Source organism: Dipodomys merriami, unplaced genomic scaffold, assembly GCF_024711535.1.
Source record: "Dipodomys merriami isolate MVZ:Mamm:240054 unplaced genomic scaffold, mDipMer1.0.p SCAF_85, whole genome shotgun sequence".
In the NCBI taxonomy this organism is placed as follows: domain Eukaryota; kingdom Metazoa; phylum Chordata; class Mammalia; order Rodentia; family Heteromyidae; genus Dipodomys; species Dipodomys merriami.
Window position 1 is genome coordinate 4124493 of NW_027206457.1, and position 18837 is coordinate 4143329.

Sequence of the window (18837 nt, forward strand, 5' to 3'; positions counted from 1 at the left end):
TTCAGTCTTAACAAGCAGTGGCTTGGATCAAGGTCAGAAAACTTGAAGCCTGCCTTGTGCCAAGCCAGTCATGGAAGGCCCCTGCTTTCTAGTTTCCTTATCCATAGAATGGGGGCTGGAGGGGATTGTCTCCTTGTACTGCAGAGGAGGTAGTTAAGCAAGTACTCTGCGTGAGCTCACACCATCACTGAAGCAGCTATAGAGGGCCATAGGGTCAGACTGGGAGGGGGCAGTGCCCTTTAACGGGGTAGAGGGAATGTTGGTCCCTCAGAGTTCCCTCCTCAGGTGTGGTGGGAGTGGCAGTTGAATGGGGCAGTTGGAGAGGAGAGCTCTGGCAAGTGGGATGAGAGAAGCCAAACCTGACATCAGTGGAGAGGTGGCCCAGGTAAAGTGGACAGCACACGCTGCCCTCTCAGCCTGACTTGTGGCCCTTCTTTTTCCCTCTCATCCTGAAATCCTGTGCATCCCTGTTCAGGTAAAGCTCCTCCCTGTTGCAACTAATGCTTGCTAATCAGTCCTCAGGGCTCTTGCCTCTCATTCTAGGACAGGCTGCCTTGGGTGACAGGACCAACTATGGTTGCTCCTTTGGGAGGAAACCAGGGCCTGGGGATCTCAGAAGGGTAAAGGAGGCCTGGGGCAATTTTGGAGCCTCCTGGTATGCGAAAGAGAAAAATAGAACTGCCAAGACAGGATTTCAAAATCTGTGATAGACAAAAGCCTACATTGAATAAATTAGGTCTTTCAATATGCACGCATGCGTGCACAGGCACAGTACTGCTCACAATTTAATCAGGAGACTTATTTTTTGAAAAAGAAATTGAAATCATGATGTATTACTGTATGGTTCTCATAGGTTTTAAATGATGGGTCTTAACTTTCTTTATATCTCTGTACTGAATAGGTAAACAAGTTTGTGGGGACACTATCACAGGGTACCACAGGCCACCTCGCATCTGGGCAATGAGGACTTGAGCACTCTCCTTCTCTCCCCTTTCAGTACCCTCAGGCTTTGCAGGGTGTCATGTGAGACTTCTCTGGGTCCTTTATCTGTCTTTCCCTCAGGGAGACACCAGCCCCCATCCCTCAGAGTCCTCCCTGGCTGGTGGCTTATACGGGTTCTGGGGACATTCAACATGAACAGAGAGTAGAGGTGAGGGGCACGCCTGAGGAAACCTTTCATGACTTCTTTTCTGAGCTGGAGATTGCCCAGGTCCTGGACTGGATGGGGAGGATGTGAGGCTATCAGATACTGGTCATTTGAATGTCTTTAAATTAAGAATGGACTCAGTAATAGAGTAATAGAGAGCTTGTAGAGCATGTATGAAGCCCTGGGTTTAACCTCCATCCCCTCCTCCACCCCAAAAGCTTGAAAAGTGAATAATCACCAAAAAATAGCTTTCTAAATGGGTTTGGGCCACAGTCTCTCCTCTGGGAAGAATTTTATAATGAAATGTGTGGTTGCATGGGACTGATGGCTTCTTAAGGAAGGATTTCCACTGTAGGCAACAAGAAGATTGGAAATCCAGTCCTATCAGTTTTCTGGGGTACAGAGAGTGGAATGGGAGAGCCTGAGGGTGGCAGTTGTGGACTTTTTTTCTTTTCTTTCCTTCCTTCCTTCCTTCTTTCTTTTTTTTTTTTTTTTTTACATTGTTACCCCCTCCATTGTTTTCCCCCTACCATCCCCTCCCTCCCTCCCTTCCCCAAGGTTCTTTTTTTTTTTTTTTTTTTTGATCGTGATTAAGTGATTACTTAATTTCCGGAAATTCACAGTATTGTGGAATAATGATGCTCATTTAAAGTCACAAGTTCATTCTAACTTTCCTTCCTTCCTTCTTTCTTTCGTTTTTGCCAGGGGCACTACTAGGGCTTGAAACTCAGGGCTTGGCACTCTGGCTTAGCCTTTTTGTTCATTGCTGGAGTTCTACCCCTTGAGCCACACCTCCATTTCCACCTTTTCTATAGTTAATTGAAAATAAGAGCCTCATAGACTATTCCTAGGATAGCTTTGACCCATACTTCTCAGATCTTAGCCTCATGACTAGCTAGGATTACAAGTGTGAGCCACCAGCACAGGGTGTGTGATCATGGGTCTTCTTGACATGCCCTCTGGACAGCTCTTGCTCTTCCACTTTGGACAAGGATGGAGAAAAATGAAAAAAAAAATGCTCTAATATACAATATGAATGAAATGAATGCTAAATGATCCAGAACCCCAGGGTCAGGGAGCAACAAGGAATGGTGGGGATTGGGACTTAGTAGAACCTGGGTGCCCTGATCCTTGCAACAACTGAACAGGACCTGATCACAACTATGTGAGCAGAGCTGCTAAATTTTTGGCAAGAAGCTTTCTTTTTTCCTTTTTTAAAATATGATGCTTTCTAATTATTAAATGCTTCTTACAAATAAAAAAAAACCCCATACAGACCATATAAAATAAACCCATAAAACATACAAGGTCACCAACCCAGCCGCTGGTAATCTCTTCTTGCTTTAAACAGAAGCCTCTCTCTGCTTCTGCCAGCCCAGCCTATCAGGGTTAGGTTAGGAACCCCTGGTGTGCAAGCAGAAAGGTGCACCAGGGACTTTGGCCATCTCTACTCCAAGAAGAAAAAAGTCATGCCAAGAGCACAGTCACGATGGCTGCAGGGGCCTGGCCCCAGGCAGGTGTGAGCTCTTCCCTGTACCAGTGCCCTCTAGTCCCCACATCCTCTCTCCTCCCCTCACCCCCCACAGTGGCTGGCGGCAAGCAGATTCCTCACTCCAGGCAGCTCCTCACTCCTGGCAGAGGATGGCATGACAGACGGGATAGAGATAGAGACGTTAGCCAAAGCAGACTTCCTGATTAAAAAAGTCTCATTTCCCCCCGGGGCTGCCAAATTTAGCAAAGTGTCATTCCAGCTGCAAAGCTTCCAAGCAGTCTTAGGTAATCATAACTCTGCATTCCCCGTGGTGGTTCAAGGAAATTACCTCCCAGCACCAATTTCCTATGCAATCTGATTCCCCAAGCTTGGCTGGGAAGGCTGGCCTACCGTGCTGGGCATTTTGGACTCAGAGCCCCTTAAGACAGCTTGTTGTCAGTACAAAGGTGAACACAAAATAAAAGTCATAGCTAAGAGTTCTCACCTTCTCAGAAGGCGATCAGGGTGCAGGGGCTGGAGAACTTAGCCTGGGGAACTTAGACTGGCTAGTTGTGGGTGAGATGAAGGAATGATTGCAGTGTGGTCAGCATGGCTTCTGATGCTGGAGCAAAAGCCACTAGGAAGTTGCATTCACTTCTATAGGAGGGGAAAAATACATTCCCTTTGAGTATTTCTTTTAGAAGTGTTTAACATTTCATTTCCAAATGATTTCTAATTTAGCCAGGCACGGGAGGCTTAAGCTTGTAAGCATAGGTATTCAGGAGGCTGAGGATTGTGGTTTAAAGCCAGTCTGTAAAAGAAAGTCCATGAGACTCTTATCTCCAGTTAATCAGCAAAAAGCTGGAAGTGGAGCTGTGGCTTAAGGTGTAGAGTGCCAGCTTTGAGCAAAAAGGCTAAGGGGAAGTGTTCAGTTCTTGAGTTCAAGCTCTCGATTACTTCACACACAAATAATGCTAAGAAATTCCAAATTCCAATTCCAATTTACAAATTTTGCCATATTTTCTTTAATATTATATTCTTATACATTATTAATTTATTTTGAGACAAGGTCTCAGACTGGCCTTGAACTCTTGGACTCTTGGGGGCTAGGATTATAGTTATGTACCACTATATTCAGCTTATTAGTTTTTTTCTAACACTTTTTTTTTCCAGTTCTGAGCACTGTCTCTTGCTCAAGGCTGGTGCTCTACCACTTGAGCCACAACTCCACTTCCATCTTTTTGGTGATTAATTGAAGATAAGAATGTCATGGACTTTACTGTCCAGGCTGGCTTTGAACTATGATCTTCAGATCTCAGGCTTTTTTCTGACATATTTGAAAGTCAGTTATGGCTATTTTGCTCCTTTATCTCTAAATACTATAGTATGTCTTTGCCAAGAATAAGGATCTTCTCATGTAACCGTAATTATCGAAATGATTAATTGCGTAAGGATTAAAATTAGGAAGTATAACTCTGATATAAAACTGTTGCATGATCTACAGTTTATATCCAAAGGTCTCCAATTGTTCTTTAATTTAATTTGTTTTCCTGGTTCAGAATCCCAGTATTACATATTATATTTGGCTTTCAAGTCTCTTTAGTTTCCTTTATGTTGAAACGTTCCCTTACTTTCCTTTGCCTTTCCCTGTTTTAAGCTGCTGGAAGAGCCAGGCCATTTATTTTGAATGATCCTTGGGGTGTATCTGCTATTTCCTCTAGATTTAGGTTCTGTATTTCCTGCCTAGGGCTGCATGAGGCTGTCTTGAACAGAGACTGAGAGTCTATTGCTGGAGCTCTTTGAGCATGGTCACGTTGCCAGAGGAAGTTCTCCCGTGAGAGGCTGTCTGCCATGCTTGATGTCTTCTTGGGTTCTTCACATTCTTAGATTCTGTGATTCTGGGTTTCAGAAGTTATGGGTTCTTCCTTTTTTAGCTTTTGTGCTTTCCTCCTGTGGTTTGCCCCAAGTCACGGAGGCCATGGACAGCTAAGTAGGGACTGCTCACTCCTGTCATGACAGCAATTGGGGTAGAGATGAGATAGCAAGACTGTGCATGCGCACAAGGTCCAGGGTCATTTCTTGCCTGATTACATTGACTCAAGGAGCCAAGGTCCTACCCCAGGGTGACAGGCCACTAACAATGCAAGGCTTTCTGATAAATGGACAAATAAATGAAGGACTTGCAGAGAAAGGTCCCCAGTGTCACTTCTGCCTAGGCTGAACTTCTTTAGGGTCTGGTGGGCCTGATTGCTGGTGATAAAATTAGGAACAAATCTGAAGACTTATCTCTTGGCTCTCACCCACTCCCATCAGCTCAGCAGAAAGCCTCTTCCATTTGGACTTTCTCTCAGATTCTCTTCTCTCCACTTATTCCCAATCACTCACTGGAAATTCTCCTAGCCCCATCCTCCTCCTCCCAGGCCACTCTGTATTCAGAATTCCCATGGTTTATGGCCCTGCAGACTCCTCTGCACTGAGCACAGGCAGTCCCAGGGAAGGCTTTAAATTTTTTTTTTTTTGTTGTTGTTGTTGGTTGTTGGTTGTAGGGTTTGAAACCTGGGCCTTGACACTGTCCCTGAGCTCTTTTGCTCAAGGCTAGTGCTCTGCCATTTTGAAGCACAGTGCCACTTCTGGTTTTCTGATGGTTAAGAGGAGATGAAAGTCTCATGGATTTTTTTTTTTTTTTTTTTGGGTCCGGTCGTGGGGCCTGAACTCTGGGCCTGGGCGCTGTCCCTCAGCTCTTCAGCTCAAGGCTAGCTCTCTACCACTTGAGCCACAGCACCACTTCCGGCTTTTTTCTTTTTGCTTACGTGGTGCTGAGGAATGGAACCCAGGGCCTTGAGCATGCAAGGCAAGTGCTCTACCACTGAGCCACCTTCCTAGCCCGTCTCATGGATTTTCTGACTAGGGCTAGCTATCTCAGATCTCAGTCTCCGGAGTAGCTGAATTACAGGCATGACCCACCTGCTAGTTTTACTTTTTTTTTTTTTTTTCTTGGTTGTGGGGCTTGAACTCTGGGCCTGGGTGCTGTCCCTGAGCTCTTCAGCTCAAGGTGAGCACTCTACCACTTGAGCCACAGCGCCACTTCTGGTTTTCTGGTGATTAGTTGGAGATAAGCGTCTCATGGACTTTCCTGCCTGGGCTGGCTTTCAACTGAGATCCTCAGATCTTGGCCTCCTGAGTAGGTAGGATTACAGTCATGAGCCACTGGCACCCAGCTTTGGCTTTACATTTTTAAAACAGTAAATATTGTAACAACTTGGGAAGAATCCTCTATTTTCCAGATCTCATCTTGAATTCACTGCTTAAGTTTTCCCATTCCTTCCTTCCATCCATCCCTTCCTTTCTCTCTCTCTCTCCCCTGCTCCCTCCCTCATTTCCATCTTCTCTCTTACTCTCTCTTTTTTCTCTTTGGAAAATTTAGCAAGAATCTATTTTAGTATTCCAAGAAAAACTAGGGAGAAATGAAATAGAAAAAAAGAGGGAAAAAGAAATAATGTCATTTCGCTTTTTTCCTAGTTGGATAGTAAGTAAGTTACTAGGCTGTTTCTGTGTTCATTGGTGGCAGTGACACCAAAAACAGGCCGTAGATAGAAATGTTTGAACTGGAAAAAAAACACGAATTATACTACATTTTCAAAGTCTTTTGTAATTGTTTAGAACATAATCAGAATTTGATTCATCTGTCTTACCCCATTACTAGTCTTTTTTTTTTCTTTTATTTTTTTGGTCGGCCTTGGGACTTGAACTCTGGGCCTGGGCGCTGTCCCTCAGCTCTTCAGCTCAAGGCGAGCACTCTACCACTTGAGCTACAGCGCTATTTCCGGTTTTCTGGTGGTTTATTGGAGATAGGAGTCTCGCGGTCTCTCCTGCCTGGGCTGGCTTTGAACCGTGATCCTCAGATCTCAGCCTCTTGAGTAGCTAGGATTACAGGCATGAGCCACCAGCCCCCGGCCTATTACTAGTCTTTTAAATGTCTTTAACACATTGTATTCTTTAATTCTTCATTAAAATGGATATAAGTGGGAAAAAAAAGAAAAAAATAGGGAAAAACATTTTGGCTTCTCACTCAGGAAATGGGAGTAAAGGGCTCTCCATTCACTTTTTAAAAATAAAGATTCTGGATGACATCAATCAAGATGCATTGTTTTCATAAACTGCTGTGTTAAATGGCAACTCCTTTGTCTTAATTATTTAAATAAAATAAAATGATAAAGATTCTAGGCACAGTCTTAAATTTATACAAAAATTATGAAACTAGTACAAAGAATGACCATATCCCAATACCTGGTTTCCCTACTATTGACATCTTTCATATTGTGGTATGTGTATAATTCATGAGCAGATATTAATACTTTGTTAATGAATATCCATTCTATATTTAGCTTTCCTTAGTTTTCCCCAAATGTCCCCTTCTGCTCTAAGATCTCATCCAAGGCACCACTTCACACTTAGTAGTTATTTCTCTTCAGGCTCCTCTTGTTCTATCACTTTCTGAGACTTTCCTTGTTTGTGATGACCTGGATCTTGTGGGTATGTGTTTGTACATGCACATGTGCAAACATGCATGCACACTGCCACTGAGAATGGAAGCCAGGCTTATATACACTAAGCCTGTGGTTTATTACTCAAGTCTACTACTAGCTTCTAGATAGCTTTAAGGCACAGTGGTCAGGAATGTCCTTCCACGGGTTTTCCTACATGGATTTCTCATGATTATACTGGGTTATGGGTTACAGGGGGAAGACCAAAGAGGTAAAGTGTCATCCTGTTAATGGTACCTGCCCTCCACGAAACATTGGTATTGATATTGGCCATGATTACCTGGTTGAAGTGATGTCTTCAGTTGCTATATTTTTCCCCCTGCTGGACCTGGGGCTTGAGCTCAGAGTCTGGGAACTGTCCCTAAGCTTTTTTTTTTTTTTTTTGCTCAAGGCTAGTATTCTACCACTTGAACCACAGCTTCACTTCCACCTTTTTGGATGCTTGATTGGGACTAGGAATCTCACATCTTTCTTGCCTGGGCTGGTTTTGAATCGTGATCTGCAGATCTCAGCCTTCAGAGTAGCTAGAATTAAAATTAAAAATTTAAAAAAATTAAAAAAATTTAAACATTTAAAAAATTATCTTTAAGTAGTTGTACAAAGAAGTTCCCATTCTACAAAACAGTATATGAATACAAAGTGTCTGATACCATTGTCACCTATCGCTCTTAACCCACCCCTTCTCTCACTTTTCTTCTTTTTTAAAAATTGTGATTAGGTGATTATATAAATTTCATATTTTTTACAGTATTGTGGAATAGTGATAGTTAAACTCACAAACACAAGGCAAAACCTTCACAGGGCAAATTGTCATCATCATTGTCTATAAAGTTCATGAATTCTATGAGCTTTGATAATACAATTAATTATGTCTTCCACATCAGGTGATAATTACATTTCTTTCCTTTTGCTTAGTCTAAGCTGTTCCCTTTTTCTCCCTCATAAAAATTTTTTTATATGATACTCTCAGAAACAAATACTTGAGTTGTTTCAAATATTTCTCACAGGGCTATAGGTGCTGCTATCTACATATATTTTAAAAGTAAATTTACTATATTTTGGTCAAATTTACCCACTCTGTTATTTTTTTCTGAATCTTCTTACTTTCTTTTAATTAATTGTCAGTGTGTTTCATTATGATCTATATCAGGGCCTTGCATGCTTGCTTAGCTTTTTTGCTCAAGGCTGGTATTCTACCTCTTGAAAAGAAATGATGTCAGAAAAACATATTAACTGGAGATCAGGACGAGAAGTTTCATCATCATGACCAAGGTAAGACAATCAGAAAGACAAAGATTGCATTTTTTGCTTCTATGCAGACTTTAGAATAATGATAATTACAACATAATAATATATACTATATATAATATCATCATCCTCATTCTCATCCTCACCATTATCATCCATGATTGCAAAAGAGCAGGTGAGGGTGGGAAGAGGATGGGGGTAAATATGATAAAAATACATTATAGACATATATATTACAATGAAACACACTAACAACTATTCAAAAGTGGGTAAGAGAGGAGCGTGGAGAAAGAGTTAATGGGGTGAATTTGACCAAAGTACACTATATGTATGTACATAAATACTACAAAATGTTGCTCTACCATTTGAGCCACATCTCATATTTCTGGTTTTTTGCTGGTAAACTGGAGATAAGAGTCTCTCAGATTTGTCTGCCTAGATTGACTTTGAAACTTTTTTTTTTTTTTTTTTTTTTTTGTCGGTTGTGGGGCCTGAATTCTGGGCCTGGGCGCTGTCCCTCAGCTCTTCAGCTCAAGGCCATTGTTCTACCACTTGATCCACAGAGCCACTTCTGACTTTTTCTGCTTATGTGGTGCTGAGGAATAGAACCCAGGGCCTCATGCGTGTGAGGCGAGTACTCTACCTCTGAGCCACCTTCCCAGCCGACTTTGAAACTCTGACACTCAGATCCTAGCCTCCAAAGTAGCTAGGTTTACAGGTTTGAGTGCTTGGTGCCCAGTTCATTTCTTCCTCTTTCTCTTTTCTTTTCTTCCTCCCTCCTTCCCTTTCTCCCTCCTTCCCTCCTTCCTCCCTTCCTTCCTTCCTTCCTTCTTTCCTTTTCCCTCCTTCCTTCCTTCTCCTTCCTTCTTTCCCTTTCCTTCCTTCCTTCCTTCTTTCTCCTTCCTTCCTTCCTTCCTTCCTTCCTTCCTTCCTCCCTCCCTCCCTCCCTCCCTCCCTCCCTCTCTTTCTCTTTCTTTCTTTCTTTCTTTCTTTCTTTCTTTCTTTCTTTCTTTCTTTCTTTCTTTCTTTCTTTCTTTCTTTCTTTCTTTCTTTCTTTCTTTCTTTCTTTTTCTTTCTTTCTTTTTTTGTCAGTCATGGGGCCTGAACTCTGGGCCTGGGTTCTGTCCCTCAGTTCTTCAGCTCAAGGCTAGTGCTCTACCACTTGAGCCACAGCGCCGATTCTGGCTTTTTTTTCTGCTTATGTGTTGCTGAGGAATTGAACCTAGAGCTTCATGCATGCAAGGCAAGCACGCTACCACTAAGCCACCTTATTCTGAGGTGACTAATCCCATTTGTCAATTCTTGCTTTTCCTGATGAAAATCCTACTCAGAGAGTTATTGACTATGCTTATTATCCCCAAGTATTTTGTGTCTTTTTTTCTTGTAGTAGTTTCAAAGTTTTAGGCTTTTTTTTGGGGGGGTGGTTGGTCGTGGGGCTTGGACTCTGGGCTTGGGCGCTATCCCTCAGCTCTTCAGCTCAAGGCGAGCCCTCTACTGCTTGAGCCACAGCGCCACTTCCAGTTTTCTAGTGGTTTATTGGAGATAAGAGTCTGACGGACTTTCCTTGCCTGGACTGGCTTTGAACGGTGATCCTCAGATCTCATCAGGTGTGAGCCACCAGCACCCAGCAAAGTTTTAGGCTTTATAGTAAGATTTTTTTTTGGGGGGGGGTCGGTCATGGGTCTTGAACTCTGGGCCTGGGTGCTGTCCCTGAGCTCTTCAGCTCAAAGTGAGCACTCAACCATTTGAGCCACAGCGCCACTTCTGATTTTCTGGTGGTTAATTGGGGATAAGAGTCTCACAGACTTTCCTGCCTGGGCTAGCTTTGAATTGAGATCCTCAGATCTTAGCCTCCTAAGTAGCTAGGATTACAGGTATGAGCCTCTGGCACCCAGGTACTTTCAGATTTTTAAAAAATTTTTATTTTATTGTGAATATGCTATGCAGAGGGGTTACAGTTACATGAGTAAGGTAATGAGTACATTTCTTGTGGAGCTTTGTTACCCCTCCTTTGTTTTTCTCCTACTATCCTTCCCTCCCCTTCCTCCCCAACTCTGACCCCCAAGTTGTAAAGTTCATTTCCAACATAGTGTCTTGTTAGTATCATTGTTGCAATGGGTCATCCTGTGTCCTTGATTCAGCATTTTGTTATTCCCCTTTCCCTCTCCAAATTAAATAAATGTATATACAAGATTTAGGGTACCAAAATCAAATACAGTGACAACAGGGAATATACCATAGGGGGAAGAACATAGAAAAGAAACAAAAAAAATCATATAGTACATTAAAAACAACAACAATAAAGGAAAAGCTCTTGTGTCCATATCTTGGGGTTCATTTCTCTTAGCATCATCTTGTATGGCACATGTACAGAGTTTTTGAGCTTTTTTCCTCATCTGATAAGATTATCCTAGATGTATACTAATTACTGCAAGTAAGGGAAACCATGGGATCTATATTTCTTTGGGTCTAGCTTACTTCACTTAATATGATTTTTTTCCAAGTCTTTCCATTTCCTAACAAATGGGGAAGTGTCAATCTTTCTGATAGAAGTATAGAATTCCATTGTATCTATATACCACATTTTCTTAATAAAGACCCAGAAATACAACAAATCAAAGAAAGGTTGGACAAATGAGATTGCATTAAACTGCAGAGCTTCTGCATGGCAAAGGACATAGCAAGCAAGATCCATAGAAAGCCCACAGATTGGGAGAAGATCTTCACTAGTCATAGAACAGACAAGGGCCTCATATCTAAAATATACTTAGAACCCAAAAAATTATATCCCCCAAAAACAAATCCTCAAAGAAACAACTGCCCTCTTAATAAAGTGGGCTAAAGACTTAAAGAGAGACTTCTCTGAAGAGGAAATAAGAATGGCCAACCAACAGAAGAAATACTCAACTTCTCTGGCCATAAAAGAAATGCAAATCAAAACAACATGGAGATTCCACCTCATCCTGGTGAGAATGGCTATAGACAAGAAATCTAATAATAACAGATGCTAGAGGGGATGTGGCCAGAAGGGAACTCTACTGCACTGTTGGTAGGAGTGTAAACTTGTTCAACCACTCTGGAAAGCAGTATGGAGGTTCCTCAAAAGACTCCACATAGAGCTCCCCTATAACACAGCAATCCTACTTTTGGGCTTTTACCCCAATGATTACAAACAAGGCCATACTAAAGCTACCAACACAACTATGTTTATCACAGCATTGTTCATTACATTAAGATCTTTGATCCAAAGCTAGGTACTGGTGGCACACATCTGTAATCCTAGCTACTCAGGAAGCTGAGATCTGAAGATTGTGATTTGAAGCCAGTCTGGGCAGAAAAATCCACGAGACTCTTATCTCCAATACTCAGAAAAATAACTGTGGCTCAAGTGGTAGAGCATTAGCCTTGAGCACAAAGAGGCTCCGAGACAGCATCTAGGCTCTGAGTTCAAGCCCCAGGACAACCCCTTGTTCCCAAAGATCTTCAATCCATTTTGATTTGATTTTTGTGCATGGTGAGAGATAGCAGTCTAGTTTTAGTCTTCTACATATGGATATTCTGTTTTCCCTGAAACATTTGTTGCAAAGGCTATCTTTTCTTTAATCCATGCTTTTGGTTCTTTTGTCAAAGATCTGATGTTGTAACTATGTGGGTTTATTTCTGGGTCTTCTATTCCATTGGTCTACCAGTCTATTTTTGTTCCAGTATCATATTGTTTTTTGTTACTATGACTCTAATAAAATTTAAAATCAAATTTGAGAGAAAAAATACTAGCAGAGGCAGAGGAGAATTTGTGAGGAAGATAGAAAGCTGTTGTAAAGTTTGTGGCCACTCTGTATTTAACTACTTGGGCAGGCAGAATCTCTCCTGCTATATAAATACGTAACACTGGCTACATTAGTAAGACTTTTCTTCCTCCTCCCCCTCCTACTACTCCCCTCACTTTCTCTTCCTTCTGCAAAACTGGGGCTTGAGCTCAGGGCCTCATGCTGTTAGTCTGGTGCAATACCACCAAGCCATGCTTCTGGCTCTGTCTTTTGCTGGTTATTTTTAGGATAAAATCTTGCTTCCCACCTAGGAGAGTCATGTGGCTCTCAGCTAATTCAACATGAGAATGGAAGAGGAACCATGTGTCTCATTAAGAAGGAAGTCTTAGAGTGGAAAGAAGTGGTGGGGCCCTGGCCACATTCTCTCAGAAACATGGAAGGCTGTTTGGTGAAACCAGATGTTAGGGATGAAAGCAAGGGAGCAGGTCTGGGCGTGATGGGGGCTGTGTGTTTTCTACTTCAGATGTCCCCATTTCTCAGTCACTTTCCCCCTATCCCTCTGCTAGAGTGAAAGTATCTCAAGGCCAGGAGCCCAGGGCTCCAGACTGCCATCAGGATGGTGGGTGAAAGTCCGTACCTCATCTCAGATCTGGACCGGAGAGGCCAGCGGAGATCCTTTGTAGAAAGATATGATCCCAGCCTGAAGACCATGATTCCAGTACGACCTTATGCAAGGTGAGTCAGGAGATCTGAAGGGGTACTCAAGGCAGGACTTACAGGGATAATTTCCAGCCTGTGAACAAAATGAGCACTGTCTTTGCTTCTTATGTGCTGTCCTAGATGTTTGTCCTTTTTTCCGTTTTCTCATCTACACATTCATTCATTTATGGACCACTGACTTACCTCTTTTGGTCCTTTGGAGAAGGAAGCAATAGAAAATGTTAAGGAAGAACTTTCCATGTGCTAAGATTTGTCCAGATGCTTTACAAGCACCTCAGTCATGTTTTACATTCACCCTGGAGGTATGGCTACTGTCTTTATGTGGGAAGGGAGAAAACTGAGACACAGAGATATTAAGTAACTTGCCTAAAGATTTTCTTTCTAACCAATTGCCTCAACACCTAGCAGCTTAAAATAATTGCCACTCATTTATCTTACAATTTTATAGGCAATCCATTAAAAAAAAAAAGCAACAAGAGCTGAAATAGTGTGATCAGTGCATCTAGTCTTGACCAGGCTCACTCATATCTCTGTTGCTTTGTTTGCTGGGACATGGAGACAGCTGAACTTCCAACAGGATCGCTTAGCCTTGATCACACAGGGGTATGGTAGGCGTTTGAGAGAGCAAATGGAAGGATATAGGGCATCTAGACATAGGCTGACACCTTCCGACTGCTTTCCCCTCTGCACTATGTTGGCTAATACAAGTTGCAAGTTAATTGGATTCAGAATGTGGGGAAATAGAATCCACCTCTGGCTGGATGCAACACCACATTGGAAGGGGCTGAGATTCAGATGGGGAGGAGAATGGATCAGTTTTGAACTCCAGGATCAGAACTCAGGCAACCTGATTTCCAAGATCCCATGGTCAACATTTCAGTGTATGCTGTTATATTTGTGCTAGCAATAACATCATTATAAAATGTTGCCTTTGTCTACATTGAAATGATAACAGTGCTTGTTCTCTGAGCATCAGAAGAACAAATTGCATCTCTATACTGAGTGACATTGCACTACCCTCTCCCAGCCTTTCTTGATCAACGCCTACATCTGACCCAGGAAGGTGAGGGATGAAGACTGAAAGGCAAGGGTTTGGGTTCTTGTCCTTAGCCCCAGGAGAGCTCTAACTATAATAGTTTCAGTTAGGATTAAAATTGCTTTGTAAAGAGCAAATGGTGGGGCCCTGGAGTCAACCAGCAGTTGGTCTGGATTATGTTCCACCATTTAGGGTAAGTGCTCTACCCGCCCTGTGCTTCCATGGTTTTGTCTGTGAGATGGAGTCAGAACTTCACCCTGCTATCTATCTGACTGAGGTTGCTATGAGGAGTACGTGAAAGCTACCTTTTAGGAAACTTTGGCTATTTGCTGCCTGGTTAGTGTTAACTCAGGTTCTCTCAAAAGCCTTAGTCAAGAACCTGAATGCTGTAAGCTTATCTGGAAAGTGACTTCCAAGAAGTGCATGTGCATGTATGTATGTGTGTGCACGCATGTGTGTGTGTGTGTGTGTGTGTGTGTGTGTGTGTGTGTGTGTGTGTGTAGATTTTCAAAGAGTGAGGCAGGGAAGGAGGAAAAAGTAACACAGTATGTGTTACTGCTATGATTATGGAGCTTTGTACTCTACAAAATCCTCCTACAAAGTGGTCAACTTTCCATCCAAAGTTTGGAGTGAGTCAGGGGCATTTATCCATGCTCATATTTTTATAGTCTCCCCTAGTCCATGTGCAATGTCCCCTACCTATGGCAATTCTGGCTGTTCTTTTATTTCCAAGAGGATCCTGAAACAGATGGTAGAAAGAGATGCGGCATATATTGAGGCAGGACACTTACATGGAACTGTTCTCCACAGCCAAGAGGTAGAGGGAGGTGAGGGCACCGGTATAGCATCTGCCACCAATACAGAGCTCTCACATTTGGAATATTATAAATGCTTGGTAACAGGTAGATGTTACTCTGTGTCTCTGACTTTTATTTTTTATTCTGTCTTGGATGGTTAATGCCTCCAGGGCAAAGCCATTGTCTTGTCTTTGTTCTTCCTTTTCCTTTCTTTCCTCCTCCCTCCTCTTTTTTCTTCCTTCTCCCTTCCTTCCTTCCCATCTTCTTGTGTCTCTTCCTTCCTCTCTTCCTCTTCAGCTTCATTCTTCTCTTCTTCTTCATCCTCTCTTATACTCTCTCTTTTTTTTTTGCCAGTTGTGGGGCCCGAACTCTGGGCCTGGGCACTGTCCCTCAGCTCTTCAGCTCAAGGCTAGTGCTCTACCACTTGAGCCACAGTGCCACTTCCAGCTTTTTTCTGCTTATGTGGTGCTAAGGAATCGAACCCAGGGCCTCATGCATGCAAGGCAAGCACTCTACCACTGAGCCACCTTCCCAGCCACATCTCTCTTATACTCTTCCTCTTCCTCTTCCTCCCTCCCTCCCTCCCTTCCTTCCTTCCTTCCTTCCTTCCTTCCTTCCTTCCTTCCTTCCTTCCTTCCTTCCTTCCTTCCTTTTTCCTCTCTGTCTGTCTGTTTCTCTCTCTCTCTCTCTCTCTCTCTCTCTCTCTCTCTCTCTCTCTCTCTCTCTCAGCATTATGGAGGTTAACCTTAGGGCCTCGCACTTGCTAGGCAAGTGCTCTACCAGTTGAGCTATGATCCTAGTCATCCTTCGTTTCCCCTTTTTTCTCTTCTTTCTTTCCCTTCCCCTTTCCATTCCTTATCTTCCTCCTTTGTCTGGCAGCTAATATTTATGTAGCACTTTATATATGCTAATCCACTCATTCTTCATAATTAACTCATAACAAGCAGAAGATACAGACCTGACCTTTCTGATGGTCAGCTACTAGATCTCCAGTTTTGAGGAGATACACAGTAGCACACAATTCTAGAATATAGTACATGATAAATGGTGTTGATAATATTACAAGAACAGAAGGTAGTAAAATAATTAGGAAATGATGAATTTTCAGTATGATAACTTTTGTCTTTAAGACAATTTATTTAAATTTCTAAAGAAGTACAGCTGGTTGTCATGAGCTGGAACAAGCCAGCCTTCACACACCATTGCAAAGGGCTGGGGAATGTGAGTCCCCGGTTCTGCCTGTGGCTATGGTTGTTACTATGTTTACAAGGTTAAGCTGGGAGTCAGGGAAATAACCCCAATACCCATCCTCTGTAGACTGGCATCCAACCCAGTGGATGACGCAGGCTTGCTGTCCTTTGCCACATATTCCTGGCTCACACCGGTGATGCAGAGAAGCTACAAGAGCACACTCACTGTGGACACCCTGCCCCCACTGTCACCTTATGACTCGTCTGACACCAATGCCAAAAGGTACAGGCTTCACTTGGTTACCTGGGGAGGCAAACCCACCTTAGTAAGGGGTCCAGTCATGTGGAAATTGGCCCTTCTTGATGGCTGCTACCTAAGTGTCAGTGGAGCTCTTTGCCTTCTCAGCTCCACTCTGGGGAGGTGAAGTCTGGGATTAGATGGTGAAGAGAGAGGGCTGGGGAGAGATACAGCCTGAGGCTCAGGCTATTCTATAATGTTACATGAACGTTACTTGCTTTGCCTGGTGACAGTTGGACCTTACCCACACTGTTTCATGAAGCTCTAGGTGTCTTTTCTTGTTCTGTTTAAGAATGGTTACTGCTTAGCACTGGTAGCTAGCTACTCACAATCTAAGGAATATGGTTAGCAAAAAGCCAGAAGTGGAGCTATGGCTCATGTGGTAGAGTTCCAGCCTTGAGTAAAAAAGCCAAACAAGAATGAGAGGTCTTGAAGAATAAGAGATCCCCAGTGCTACTACTACTACCACACACACACACACACACACACACACACACACGCGCGCACACACACACACACGCACGCGCGCACACACACACACACACACACACACACACACACATGCGCACGCGCGCGCATGCGCGCACACACACACCAAATAATGGTTACTGGACTTCTGTACCACAAAATATATTTAGGTTGAATAGAAACTGACCATGTTTGACGATTTTAACTAGTTAAAATGCAAATGTCATTGGTCCAATTGAATCCATTATAATAATGTCAAAGCAACATAATTTGAATAGTGGAAGTATTTGTACCATATTTCTATTCTATTACCCAGAGTTAAATACTGTTAACATATTGATGTGGTCCTGTTTGGAAATTCTTTTTTTTTTTCCTGCCAGTCCTGGGGCTTGAACATAGAGCCTGGGCACTGTCCTTGAGATTCTTTTTCTTAAGACTAATGCTCTAACACTTGAGCCACAGTGCCACTTCTGTTTTTTTTCTGTGTATGTGGTACTGAGGAATCAAACCCAGGGAGGGCTTCATGTATGTTAGGCAAGCATTCTACCACTAAGCCACATTCCCAGCCCCTGTTTGGAATTTTCCTACTTTGATTAAACACACCTTCCCTGCTGTGGAAAAAGGCCCATTTTTCTGCTTATCTGTACTTTTCACATTTAAAGATTTTTTTTTAAAAACCTACAGTTGTCAATCATTTTGCTCTTTTCAGTTAAAGTTTATAAAGACTTGTCCATGTCTACACAAAGATATTAACTCCTTTAGTTCTAATAGCAGCACTAAACACTGTGGTACTGATGATCCAGAACATCTTAAACAAGGGGTAAATTCTCAAATCCCCTGTATTCATTTCTCCTGGAAGTTGCCCTACCTTGGACACATGAGGTAAGTTTATGGAACAGCCAAGAGTTAAATACTAGAGGGCTGGGAGTATTAGTTGTAGCTTTCCAGTTACTTCTGGATTATATAGAATTTAGAATCAAAATTATTTAGAGTTTTTTTTAGAAGACAAAATAGAGATTCTAGAGTCTGCTTTTTTTCTTTAAATTGTTAAATAGAAATTTTAGAATTTTTAAAGAAATTGTTGCTGGTGTCAGTGCTTATAATCTATAGCCTGGAGAAACATTAAGAGTTATGTGCTGGACCAATAGCTGAGGATTACCAGATTTTCCTTCTAACTCTTGCCAGTATTATTCCATCTGTGGTTATTGTTTTCTTTCAAACCCAACACAAATTTAGGTCTTCTTCTCACCTGTGATAGTCTCTGTTCCTAGGTGATTCTACCCATTCCGAGGGCTTAAAGAGCAAACATGTGCTACTCAATGACATGCCATTTCCAGCCCAGGTCTATCTTTCAGATTCTGAGTCTGCACACCCAGCAAAATCCAGATAGTAACACCTGGATGCCTCATATACATTTATGTCTAGAGCTGTTATTGTCTGTGTGCAAATGGGCGTGCACTGGGGATCAAACCCAGGGCCTCAGGCATGCTAGGCAAATACTGAAACATGCAGTCTCAGCCTGACCATTCTCTCCTCTTTTTCTTTTGTCTATCTCTTTGTATAGTTAGTCAAGCCCCAAAACTTCAATTCCTCCTCCTCCTTCTTTCCCACAACTAATCCATTGGCAAGTCTTGTCATTGCTCATGCCAACCTGTCTTTGAAACCTTATCTGCCACCACTGCTATCTCTTACCTGGAGGCCAACAACTTCTCACTGTTGCCCGTTGTTCCCTCATACTCCACCATGCTCACAAGGCAAAGGGATCTTTCAGATATGTGAAATGATCTTGTCATATGGGCTTAAAACCCATAATGGTTTCCTTTGCATTTGGAATGAAATCTGTGCTTCCTCCTAAGGCCCTATAAGATTTGACTTGGTCTTTTAGTGTCTTTTCACCCTCTTTACACAAACACTATTCTTTTTTAAACTTTTTTAAATGGACAGTCTTTTTTGTGTGTGTGCTGGTACTGGGGCTTGAACTCAGGATTTTTTGGAAGCCTGGCACTCTACCACATGAGCCATACCTTTCAGACTTTTACTGATTAGTTGGACATAAGAGTCTTAGATTTATCTGCCTGTGCTGGCTTTGAACCCCGATCCTCCTATCTTAACTTCCTGAGTAGCTAGAACTGCATGCATGAGCAACCAGCC

General features: G+C 42.5%; 1 protein-coding gene across 5 annotated transcripts in view; it reads left to right on the forward strand.

The window, feature by feature from the left end:
• The first annotated feature begins 308 nt into the window (after positions 1 to 308).
• Positions 309 to 18837, forward strand: part of Abcc12 (ATP binding cassette subfamily C member 12) — a 77682-nt gene continuing 59153 nt past the window's right edge. For 4 of the 5 annotated variants that reach the window (XM_070011891.1, XM_070011893.1, XM_070011894.1 and 1 more), the window contains exons 1-3: positions 309 to 475; positions 12744 to 12912; positions 16048 to 16203. In XM_070011891.1, coding sequence (XP_069867992.1) covers positions 12794 to 12912; positions 16048 to 16203 — 275 coding nt within the window. In that variant the 5' untranslated portion in view covers positions 309 to 475; positions 12744 to 12793. The remainder of the gene's footprint in view (positions 476 to 12743; positions 12913 to 16047; positions 16204 to 18837) is intronic. The other variant, XM_070011892.1, reaches the window with a different exon arrangement.